The 13,257-nt window shown below is 38.6% G+C and overlaps 1 protein-coding gene across 1 annotated transcript in view; it reads right to left on the reverse strand.

Annotated features, from left to right (window-relative positions):
• Positions 1-13,257, reverse strand: part of LOC104523658 (serine/threonine-protein phosphatase 6 regulatory ankyrin repeat subunit B) — a 75,217-nt gene that overhangs the window by 24,987 nt on the left and 36,973 nt on the right. Inside the window, exons 12-15 of the mRNA XM_029084580.1 lie at positions 11,143-11,211; positions 10,267-10,407; positions 7,315-7,398; positions 6,244-6,355 (exon numbers count right to left, since the gene is read on the reverse strand). Of these exons, the coding sequence (XP_028940413.1) occupies positions 6,244-6,355; positions 7,315-7,398; positions 10,267-10,407; positions 11,143-11,211 (406 nt within the window). The remainder of the gene's footprint in view (positions 1-6,243; positions 6,356-7,314; positions 7,399-10,266; positions 10,408-11,142; positions 11,212-13,257) is intronic.

Consider the following 13,257-nt stretch of genomic DNA (forward strand, 5'->3'; position numbering starts at 1 on the left):
TCAGCTGACGAAGTACAGATATACAGATACAAAACACACTGTGGGAGACTCTGCTTAATGAAGTTACATTGCTTTGTAAGCCTACAAATGCCAATAACCCAGCAATGGTTTCTTTTTGAAAGTCTGCTCATGCAAGCAAACATCTTACCTTGTATAAATAAGTCTGATTACACCCCCAACATCCCAGCGCCCACAGCTCTGAGCTATACAGCCTAATGCAATGCCACATGTCATGCACAAATGTCTTTTTCATTGGATTCAGTAGATTAGAGAGAGTTAGATACTCTTCACACTTTTACATTTAAACACTAGAGACGGGTATTTAAGGCAATGGCAGAAGTCCATGACTCCTCTCCAAACTGAAGGAAAACTCTTCTGCAATGGCCTTGTTATTCTCTGTCAGAAAAGAGCAGATGTAAGTGCCTTGCTTCTTCACCCCAGGAAAATAAAAATTAACTAAAAAAAACCAAAATTTGTCAGAGAGACAGAAAATAAAACTTAGAGATGCTAGGCAACACTCCTGTTCCACAAGCCAAAGTGCCAGCAGGATGCCAAAGCAAACAGTAAATTCCTGCACTCATGGAGTTCACAAGCAGTATTAGCTTTCTAGAAAACATTTTTAGGATCAAAATTATCTAGTTTTCAAAACATAAAAACTAAGTCAAAATATACTGATGTATCTAGCACATATAGGCTCCTATTGATCATTTAACTGCTGGGTACACATTGCACTAATGCTAATATCAAAACTTAAGCAATTGAATCAATCTACCATTATTTGTGGGATTCTAGGACTGACAGGCAAATTAGGTTTATTACAGTTATTTTCAAGCATTAGGTTCCTAAGTTCTTTTCCTTTTAGAGCTACACAAGTTAATGACTTTGAGCTTCCTCCACTAATAACGGAGCTTGCGTGTGGGAAAAGCTCTCACAGACATAGGTACAAAGTCATTCACCACATGAGACCACATTCACCACTGGTTTCTGACAAAATACTCCTTTTGCAAAAGACAGTGTTGGTCATGGAGATGGACAGGCATTCACAAAGGAGAAAACCCAGAACATATCCCCCAAATGAAAAGAGTCAGGTCAGGATGCAGCCCAGGGGCTGCCACTGGATGAGCAGATCCAGATCCCCACACGGCAAAAGGTTTTATAACACCTATCCCAACAGAATTTGTGATTCACCCATCACTAATTACCAGTGTCCTGCTCTCACATGGATGAATGAACAAATTCTTGTTGGTAAGGGACATGCATAATTAGTAGCAGCCACATTGAAGATTTCTAGGGTCTAGGATTTCAATTTCTCCATGGGTTAAAGAACCAAGTGTTGGAGGGCATGGCTTAACTATTTTCCAGTGGTAACAGCAAGTCTAATACAGGTAATTTCTTTTTCTTCAAACTCAGTCTCTCCTTTCACAGCACAGCCAAGATGGCCTTCTGCTAGTGTGAAATCTCCCCCTGCTCCTTCTCCCTGACACACAGCTCTGCAGATCACCTTGCTTCAGGCAAGTCAGATTTGCCTTTTCTTTTGGACGCAGTTTTCAGTTACACCATGCCCTCCTTCCATCCTCAAATGAATTAGCCCCTGTGCTGATTCAGTTTTTATTAGCCAAAGAGCGAACTTCATTTGCTGATCAAATAAAGAGAAGAGCAGATTAGAAGAAAAAAATCACCATCAATTCTTACAGTCAGAGAAGAGATTTCACTACAGGCAGGAGACAGGCATTTAATTCTGTTTGCCCTAACACTGTACAGAAACCTCTTTCTACCAGCACAAAGTGCTTGACTGGCTCTGCAGAAAGAATTTTAATGAAAAATTACAATTTAAATTTCACTCTTTTCACACCAATAAGGATTTTGTGATAAGAGATAATTTCAATGTAAAAAATCAGCATATTTTTCTTTTTTTTCAAAGTACTTTGGTGATATGATCAGATCTAAAATACCAGTTAGCAATTGTGACCAATATCCTTGACTACCGAACACCAAAGTCAGCCCCAATCTAAACAAACATGAGGTTATTTTTAGAAGTAGGAAAGCAGATGGGAGCTTCAGTTGCCTGCGAGCACACGTGCCCACCATTCAGCTTTTACGAACGTTCCTTATAGACAGATAAGGAATTCAAGAATCTGCTTCAACCCTTGTCTTTTTAGCAACATCACATCATTCATTGCAGGGCAACTACCCCACTAATATCCCAGACAACTTAAAGGTCTTCCAGGAAAAAAGCCTCTGTCACTGAGCTCTGTGGTTGAACACACAAACAAATTTTATTTGGGTCAAAGGATATGACCTTTTCACTCCTAATCCTTATTTCTCCTAAAACCTCTCCACTCCCCACAAAGAAATTTAGCTAAATTCTGGCCAAGGTACTGGGCTCACAGTAAACACAAAAGTCAAAAAATGAAGATATATTTTCGTAGCTAAACCAGCCTTTCCTAAACTGTACTCAAACATGTAAATATTTTGTAATGCTGAGAAGCTATGGCACTTAAAGCACAGGTCAGATCCCTCAGCAAAGGAAACTCCACCAGATACTGCATCTACTTCAGACTTTTTTTTTTTAAAGTAACTATTTATTTAGAAACAAGCTATTTTAGATATCTGTTATAAAAACCACAGTGGAGACACGAAGAAAAAATTAATCTTACAAGGTCTTTGATAAACGTGACATATTATGGAACACTGAAATAATTCCCTAACATTTTGCTGAAGTTTGGCATTGTGCATGTAGAGAAATACTAGTAACCTTTACGCATAATATCAAGCTTTATATTAACTCTTTCCTCTAACAACTTTATTCCCATAAAGAACTGTCTTGTTCTAGGGAAGATAATTCCTAAATATTTTCATCTATAAGCTATCAATAATAAATCAAAAATATTTACCCAAGGGATAAAATAGTAAAATAGTAAATTTGGCATTGCAAAAATAATGGTTTAATTTCAATAACCTCCTCTTCAGGATGGAAGGGATAGGAAATATTTTAGAAGGAGTATTCTGTATGTCAGAGTTCCTGTGATACAAATTAGTGGCTCAAATTTAGCACTTCTAAGAAAGAGACCAATTTATCTCTTTTATTGCACATGTGATACCAAAATTAAAACCCTCCCTCCCTGTAAATACAGACATATTTACATTGGAATTAGGGCTGCTAGGGTCTCACTGTTCCTTGAGAAAGAGCAACTAAAAATAATTGCAAATCTTATTTTCCTTTTCATTAGCACTGCAGACAAGAAAAACAACAAGAAAAATGTATTTCCAAGATACAGCAATAAAACCAGCCAAGTACTCCTCGGACATAACCAGCTGTCTTTGTGTGCCTACTCTACACGCTAACCCATCAAGTCAACATCCAGCAGTAACTGGTATCAGCAGCTGCCTGCACCATTACTGAGGAGAGCCCGGTGTAGCTCAGGAGAGAGTAACAAGGCAAAGAATGTTGCCCATTTTCTGGATCTCTGTTGGTTTATTTTTCAAAAGAGATAAACAGAAGGCTTGAGGACTAAGGTGGAATTTTATGACCTACTGTTCTTTCTGTTATGTGGAAGAGAAGGGGCCTTTAGCTAAAAGTCATGCCTACAAGCAATTAAACCTTACTGGATGCTTCATTCAACTATGAGTAACTAGAGCAGTCAATGTGCTGTGGTTAATAGCTACCAGAAATAAAGATCATGGTTCATGACAAAGTCCTTGTCATAGGTCTGCCACAGAGAGCACAACAAAGTGTGACCAAGCCAGCAGTCAGCTTCACAAGACAGAGAGGCTCCTTTCCATCTGCACCAGATGAATACTTATTGCAGGTTTTACATACAGCCTTCAAAGAGCCATGAATAACCATAACTGTCAAAACCAATTTGATTGCATGACAGGATTGCGATGTCTATAGATGACACTACTTCATCAGATGAAGCACAGTAATCAACAATTGGCTAAACATCTGGGAGTCCCGTGTTGGTGTAAGTAACTAAATCTAGTTTAGTTTATTATTTCCATTTCATGCCCAAGGCACAATTACTTTTCAGCTACTCAAAACTTTGGTCTTAGCCCTCTTGCCATCCTGAATCCAGGCAATGCAAAGAAATTGGTGTAAAGGTGGTGCCTGTATCAACTAGTTAGTCACTGTTACCAAATGGAAACTTATTAAACTCAGGACCTGGTAACTCACTAGAGCTAAAGGGCAGCTGCTCACATGAACAAAACAGAATCACCTTTTTCTGGCAGTGGGTGCGAAGACGACAAGCCCTGGTCCTACTGTTGATCAAGCACAAATGCCTTCTGGTACATCTAGCTCATGTATTCCAGAGAAAAAATGAAATGCCTGTCAGCCTTTAAACACCAACACCAAAATCCTGGTCCCCACAAAACCTTCAGGCAGCCACCCTAGTACACAACAGTGTTCCTTTGCATGCAAAAGGCTAAAATTCAAAGCAGTTTTCTTTCACAGGTGTACACAAAACAGTTGTATGACTATAACTGTGGAAATGATGCTTGACCTTGGGTTTCTATACTGCAGCTACAGTCACAAATATGGGAAGACACAAATACAGAACACTTGCTCCACAGCTGTCTCTAGCCCACAGTTTGCATTTCACCCTCCAAAATGAAAAGAAACCCCAATACCTCTGCTATGCACTGCATTCCTAGCTCTTCCTTTTGTGTGGCAAGCCTAAGCACTACTAAGGCTTGATAGCATGTCATTGTCTGTAACTGATATGTTGCCAGAAAACACGCACAGTAACAGGAGACTCTACTCTGTTCCTGCTCCGTGGCACACAGGGACTATGATACAAATGCTGAAAGAGAATTTCCCAGTGAAGATGCTTTTATGGAGGTCTCTGCTCATGCAAGTCATGCAAGAATTTGGTGACAAGACACAGGTAAGGTTGCAGTACACATTGCTGTGGCCATACAAGCGTAGGCTTGTACACAGCACAGAGAAGGCTACCCTATATATATGCCCTTCAAATACCAAGAACATTTGCTTTTGTTCCAGCTCAGTAGAGGACACCTCCATGCCCATGGGCAGAATCACGACAGATCAGCTTTAGGAGAAGGCTCTGAACAAGGAAAGGCCAAACTTGCTGCCACAAGCAATAAAGGAGCAGTGATATTTTAAGTGTCCTAAATATACATGCTTGCAGGTGGGAGCCAAACAGGATTAACATACCACCTGAAATTCTGACCCAGGGCTGCCTTGGCATAATTACAGGTCAAGGTTTCCTAGCTGTTGTGACCTTGACATACATAGGCCAGCTGCAGTATTTCTCCTGTGGCAGCAGTAACCGACAGCGCTGGTAAATGTGGTGTGAAAACAGCATGTGCTGTGCAGAGCTCCTTTTCAATAATTAAGTACTTTGACTCTTCAACAAAAAAAGAACCAAACAACGTAAAACACTATAAACAGCACACAGCGTTCTTACTAAAGCATGAATATCTATACAATTTTCTAATTATAGCTTTTTATTTTTAAGCAATTGAAGTCTATTTATATGTGACATTATCCAAATTTATATGGGACATATTGTCCAAATAAATTTGGATTACCCCTATATCAAGCAGTTCACTTAATGCCCATCTTCACGCCGCTTATTTTTTCAAGTCACAAACTGCTATAAATCCATACTATACACCTCCCAAATCCAATTTTTGGCTAAAAAATTTTGGCTTCTTATGAGATGCAATCTTTGATCATTCAGGTCCAGGATATTAAAAAACAACAACCAAAAAAACCCCAGTTACACTGCATACAAGGTTAATCTTGATTATGGTAACTTTATTGATGCTGCTATTGTTTCACCAGAAGCAACAAGGCATTGCAGGTATGCAGCTCACAAAAGCTATTTACTCTTTCAATTTGCAAGTCAGATAATGTGCCAGCTGCAGAAGGCACATACACCGTCATGCACTGGGAACTACCCCTTACTACTGGCACATACACGTACACCAGGAATATTTTAATCACAGCTAAAAGTAATTTGAACATACAAAAACTCCACTCAAAGGGAGCATTTAAGCACCAGCTTGTTAAACAACTACAGGATTAGCAAGATTAACATGTTTTTAACATACATGTGGTTACATATATTTGAGTTTACTGCACCATATTGCACGTTTTCACAGATTTGTGAAAATCCAAGGAACTCAAACAGCAACCACCAGGGGAGCTCATAACACAAGCATACACACACACGTATATATATTAGCAGATATGAGACTTCCAAACTGAGTACTCACCAGTTCCAAACATTGCCGGTGCCCGTATGCAGCAGCGTAATGCACAGTGTTGTACCCCTCTTTGTCTTGGATGGATGGATTGGCATCGTTTTGTAGAAGGAACTCTAGACACCTGTGGACAATTCACTTGTTTAAATGAGAGCTCACAATATTTAAGACTCATCCCTCAGTGCAAATAGGAGTAGCACTGAAAACTGTCAATTAATTCTGTATGTCCAGCAGCACCTCAAATCACTTACAGATTTCCCCCTTTTCACCAATAGCTCCCCATATTCATCATTTTTCGAAACAGAAAATCCCTATTCATCTTTGAAGATCTTGATAAAAAACAATCTTCAACCCAACTTTTGTGGCTACTCTAGATTACAAAATTATTTTCTATTACCAAGCCTGAAGTAAAACTACACAACCCTGTACCATGATGTAAGGAGTCTAGATTTGCTACTACTATATGTAAAAACTTGGACCACTGACCTCTAAACATGCACTATGGTAAGCTGAAAAATACTCAACTGAGTTAATTTCCTCACATATATGTACATAAATATATTTTCTTCTTTGGCGGTTTTTTTTTTAATCGTGTTTTTTCAAAGGATCCCTTTGCTCTTTATAGCTCCTGCCAATTTTTCTTATACTATCAAGAAATCATCATTTTGTTATTAGCACTTTCTTCCATAGCTTGAAATTCATAGTGAACATAAGGCTGTTATATGAAAAAGGGGATTTGTAAAACAAAAAAAAAAAAAAATCATTAAGCAGCTAGATGAAAATGTCAGTCGGAGTAAATACACACAGTCAGTGCAAAGCATTAAAATAAGTTAGAGCATGACACTAAAGAATTATTAAATTACCAAAGCAGTACATTTTCAATTAAGAAATCACAAGCACAGAAAGAGAAATATTAGGGAATATGCACACAAAGAAGAGCATAGAGCTTTTTTCTTTAGGTGAGCCCTCATTAAAGCCAAGCATTGTATTTAGCAGAGCAATGAATGAGCAACAGCAGCGTAAACTTCAGCCCAGAGCAGATTCCAGAAATGGAGTCTAACTGCTTTATGACACCAAACTTACAATGCAGCTTCTTTTTCCTTCATCTCACTGGCTCTTTCAAGTTCTTCAGCATTTTCATGGGAGTTACCTAAAATATTCTTTCTTCTTAGCATAGAGGACAGAAAAATGCAACTTATTTTCAAAATATCATACCAGTGATTTTGACACGGTCTGCCACCCATCCCCAATTTCCTCTTTAAGGAGCTGACCTCCTCCAGCCAACAATTAGAATTCTCTACATGTTAAATGAGTGTATTGCATTGGTCTGCAGCTAGTAACTTTTGCCAGCAATGGAGACAACTACAACATGGTAGTTTATTGTAATGCAACTCAATGCCAGAAAAAAAACCCCAGAAAATTCTGTTTTCTATCAGAAACAGTTTTGACCATCGCTTTCTAGAACCCTTCTGTTTCACAGCAACATCGTGCATTTTGTTTCCTTTGCAGAGAGGAACTCAAGATTACCACAGCTTGCTTCTTCCTACAGTAACCTGCTAGTTCTTCTCTAGCATTTAGGATTTAGAGAAACTTTAATTACTGATGCCAAAGCAGTCATCTTGAATCTGCATTAGCTGTGCTGCTGAATCTCCTCACTTTCTGTGAAATATCTTGGCGCAACACTGTGTGGATGTCTCAGGCAGATTGCTTAGATTCTTCAAAGAGCTCAACATGCCTTCATATTCCTGCACACCCGGATCATTTTTGGCATCTCTGCTTCCCAGCTGGATTTACGGCAGACAGAAGACTATAATCTGTGATCTTACAATCAAGAGCTTGTGATTATGATCTTTCGTGGCCACCAAGGCTAACACAGAATACGTTTACAAACTGCTGTCATCATGGATCACCAGCTTGAAAGGTTTATAGAAGGACGGTTTGCTAATTTCAATCCCAATGTAACATGCATATTCCAGACTGGATTCTGCACAATGCAGAACAGTGCATTCTTTCTTTAATATGCAATTTCTCATTTGTAATATCAAGATTTGACATTCTTCCTGCGGGTGCCAGCAATAATGGATTCTTCTACAAACCCAGGGTCTGTCTGATGTCCACTGACTCAGAGAAAACTTCATTATTAATAAAATAACTCCCCTGAATATGAACATTGTAAGCTCATAGACCGTACTCATGTGCTATGTTGAAGTCCTACCCACATCTGCTTTCAGTTAACTACAGATCAGTGAGATGCCAAAATAAGATTCCCTAAACAGAGTAAGTGATGATCTGGAGAAACAGTACCTAATCAGGAATTGTAATTATTTATTTAATGAAAATGCTGTTGTGATTTCCATTGTAGGAAAGGGTACTTTCTGAAGACCACAAGCAACAACAATTACCAAAATAACTGAAATAGTAGGGCAACCTCACTGCACCAAGACTCCTTTCTGCTCATTAACTGCCAGCTTCTCACTGCTCATTAACTGCCCACATCCAAAGTTAAATAATTAAGAATTTGGACTAAGATTGCCTGACCTTGGAAGTTTTTTGTCATTCAGCAGGCAAAAAAACCATGTTGACCTATAAAATCACAGACTGCAAATAGCATTTCATCTATGTAACAAAGCTTCTTCCAGAACATCTCAATCTGGAAAATTTTATGAGAAGACAGCATCACCACATCAGAATCAATTTCAGTTTGGTCTATGAGGAAAAACAAAGGCCATATATTCTTGCCAGTGTTCAGGATGTGAATAAGTAAGCTTTTATTTATTTATTTATTTAAAATTGAAGATGGAAGTAGATACATCTATAAGTAACATCTATAAGAGCTCGTTTAAATGCAGGAACTTTAACTATGAAGAGACAAAAGCTAAAAAACACACACAGAATTAAAAGTCTCAACACTCCAAGTAACAACTCACCCTGGCAAGACAGAATTAGAAACAGCCAGTGGTGAAAGCCTTCCTACAAGTCTACTCTGATTGTAATGCCAAGCACAGAACTCTGAAGATCCTGCTGCCTTCTTGCCAGCACTGTTCAGGTTTGAGGGTGATAGGGAAGACATTTTTTATATCAGTATTATCACAGCGAATGATGAAGAAGCTACCAAGCCTCTGCTATAGTACCCAAACCTCTACTATAAAGTTAAACCAAAGTTGTCCTGCAATGGCTTTGAGGTGGTATTCTGTATTTTTACCAGACCTCACTATATGAGAAACCAAGAAAATAGTTCCTTAGTGTCTAAAGGAATGAGACAGAGAAGCATGGGATGACCTAAAATAAGTACAGGTTGCTAACAGTTTTAAGAGAGAACCAACAGAATAATTGAGCCTGTTTTATACAGTATGTTATAAGAAAGAGATTGCTAAAATATGCAACTATCTGGGAATTAGAAATTGCAGTCACTAACCACAGGATTTCTAAGTGTTGCAGCTGTTTTCCCCCTTTCTCATAAAAACAGCACTGCATTCTGCCAAAGGATATTCCCCAGGCCTCTCTTTTTAAAATCTCTAAAAAGCAACCTGTTTGTACAGTGAGCATTTTTATCAGCTCTGACAGTGGAGAGAGACTGATGGGTAGATCTATCCCATTTTTCCAGAAAGTCTGTCAGAATGGCCAGATGTTCTTCTGTCACAGCAATCCATCTGGGAAAACCTCTCCTTCTGCTGCCTCTGGCTCCATCCCTTCTGATGGACTTGCAAAGCAAATGTAGAAAATTATCTGAGTTTACTCTTGCGAGGAAACCACACAGAGGAAAACAAAACATTGTGAAAATAGTTTAGAAGGACAGGGTGGTTGCAAAACTGTGCATTACATCAAAGGTAAACCATAGAACTGAAATGCCACATCATCTGGGGATTTGGCGTATAGTCAGAGCAACGCAGTGTGGAGTTATGCATACATCTGAGAGAAATTCCTTTGTGAGCAGAATCATTTTTTTGGCTCAAATGGCATAGCACCATGAAGAGAACAGAATGACACTGAATTAGCAAAACACTTTAAACAAGGAATACAAAGAGTCTTTCTTACTTTCGGTCCATGTCAGAAGCAGCAGCATAGTGCAAAGGGGTGCGTCCCCAGTCATCTGTTTCATTAATATTGGCTCCTGTTGTCACCAGTGTCTCAATACAGTGGAAATGACAATTTGCAGCTGCATAGTGCAAAGGTGTCCTGGAATGTAAGTGACAATTTGTTACCCCATATTCCAATACAGACCACTGAGGATAATGACCAATCTTAATTGCTGCATTCCTGCAGATTTCCAGTAGCCAATATCAGTGCCTTATGTTCCTCTGATGAAATGCCAAGTTATGCAAATTTAACAAAATTAGGAAGTTTTGGTGCTCCTAGGAAGCCTAACGGGCTACAGATCCTCAATCTGTGTCTTGCAAACAACCTATTCCCAGTGACAGCCTCTGCTGTTGCTCTGCATACATGCTACTTCCTTCCAGTCGGGAGGCAGAGCAAAGCATGGTGTCTCTCACAGCACCTTTGGTAGCTGGCAGAGCAACAGGCACAATAACACTTCAAATGGGGAAAAAAACCTCTAGGAAGCATGTCAAATAGCTGCAATCCTCCCATCATAACGCAGGTGCTGCCTTGGGCACGCAAACACAAGAATTTAAGCAATAAGAGAAGCAAAAAGGGAAAAAACCCTTTGATATTTTTAAAACAGAAGACTTGGGAGAGTGGGATGGCTTTTATGTCTTTAATGAGGTCTGCACCTGTCTGTCTGGCATATAACTGCAGCAGCAAGAGTTCTGCAGGGAATGCCAAACTCATACTTTATTTTACTGTAATTTTTCATAGAACATATGATTTCCAGACTGAGGTGGGTCCTTCTTCCTTGCTTGCTACATTCTTTTTTTTTTTTCTTTTTGTAAATGAACTTTGTAATTTACCTACCTCCCACATTTGTCCTTCCTATTAAAATCGGCTCCGCTGCTTTGCAAGAGTTTTATACATTCAACATTACTGGAAAGAGAAGTAAAGAAAAAAAAACATGAACAAAACAGAACTTTACATCTGTGTTGCCCCCTACTCCCAAAAAGGAAAAAGTTACTCTAAGAATTTTTGTATTATTTGTTAACCAAACAGAAAATGTAGCTTTAAAAAACGATTTCATTTTTTCTAGAAAACCTCAAACTTCTTTTTTGCAGAAGAAAAAAAAATAATTTTCCGAAGAGAGCACAGTAAATATGATCTGAATTCAGTATGTTTGGAGATTTTCAGTGGGAGCTGTACTCTCATGCTTCCCACACTGAACTGGTATTTTATAAGAGGACTTCAAAATAAAGTTGTTGCTAGTTTATAAAATGCCAGTCTAATAATGAAAAGGTGACATTTAATGAAATCCACCCCTGTTCAGCAAAGCTTTAAACAGTAAGCACTTTGCTCAGATCCTGTTTACTTAGTGAGATTTAATCACAGTAGTTACTTTTAGGTTTATTCTCATATGATTTGTTGACTATTGATAGATTTAAGCACATCTCTAAGTGCTTTGTTGGATAAGGGGCGTAGCTATTTAAAGTGATTGTCATATCAATATTGCATTTATCTAAGCAGATGAGTTGGGCTCTGTTGCTTTGTGTCTGTTGAAAGAATTCACATCAACATAACTGCTTCTTCATCTTGTTTAAAGCTAGGTAATTTTTAATAGAAAATAAAACAGTTGAATTCTCACAACTTTTGTAATTCAAGTGAATAAATTTATGACTCCAAGCCAGAAAATGACATAAAGTAGTAGTCATAAAATGACTTTCCGAGACTCCTTGTCATTCACGAGGGCAATAAATCATTTGTGTTCACAATCAGATGAGCAGGCCTTTGAAGTATGTTCTTTTCCTACCACCCATGCGATTCCCATTAATGTAATGGGAGTAACAGGCATGTGTCAGGAAAAAAACTAACGCCTTTTGTATAGATCCAGCTCCAGGAAAAAAGAAAACTGGATGCAATATGTTGGCATATGTTCATCCCTACTCTAAACTGCTATTGCATAAAATAGCTACAGAACACTCACCACAACATACTAAAAATAAAAACACTTGTTAGTGATGACAATTGTAGTTAACCATTGGAAAAACATGGTTTATTTTCATGAGTCACTTTTGCTTCCTATGAAGCCTCTCTTTCTCTTTAGGGCTTCCAGGTTGTTGTTATTATTCTTTTGGGGTGCAGCCTTCGATAAGAAGAGGTAGCATTTGAACTATATTATAGTAATCTCCATCCAAGCAACAGTCATACCTCTTCTATTAATACAAGTATCAAGGAGAATAATATAATAAGAATAACCAACACCATTTGGATCAATTGTATTAGTTTTTTGCAATAACAAAAACTTTGTGATATACATTTTGGTCCACCAAGAAGAAAAAACAACATTCAGAAAGAGTGCCAAGTATTCACTGTGGATGACCATTTCTCCTTGCTATAACCACGGAGAATCCAAGCTGGGTTCTAGCCAAGGCTTCATTTCAGCTGTTTTCGAAGCCATAAAGTCCTCAACAGAAGAGTCAAAACTCAGTGCTTGCCAAATGTTTTGCCCTTTTGCTAGGTTAACTTCACAGCACTCCACTGACAATTATTTGGAAACATTTAAACTAACTGGATGCTACATTTACAACTTAAATGGACATATTTCAGTGTTCATGTGTTTCCATTTCTGGGCTCCCAACACTTATCAGGAATGTGCCTCCCTGAGAGAACAACAGTCTTTTCACTTTCTAATTTGGAGGTTGGGGGTTGTTTGTTTGTTTCGGGGTTGTGTTTTTGTTGTTGGTTTGGTTTGTTGGTTTTTCTTTCAGAAACTTTTAAATTTGTGCTTGAAAAAAATGGGAAAGAGGGAGATGAGTTGCATTTGGACTCTAGAGTTGCAATCTGATGGGCACTGTTGCGTAGTTGCATTTTCAGACATGGACACAGTCCAAAGGTGGAGGCCAGGAATAACTCCCCTGCCAGCAGCATCCCAAGAGCCACAGCTCCTTCTCCTCACTCACTTTGCCCTAGCATCTGATGATT

The sequence above is a fragment of the Antrostomus carolinensis genome, unplaced genomic scaffold (assembly GCF_000700745.2).
Source record: "Antrostomus carolinensis isolate BGI_N321 unplaced genomic scaffold, ASM70074v2 scaffold11944, whole genome shotgun sequence".
In the NCBI taxonomy this organism is placed as follows: Eukaryota; Metazoa; Chordata; class Aves; order Caprimulgiformes; family Caprimulgidae; genus Antrostomus; species Antrostomus carolinensis.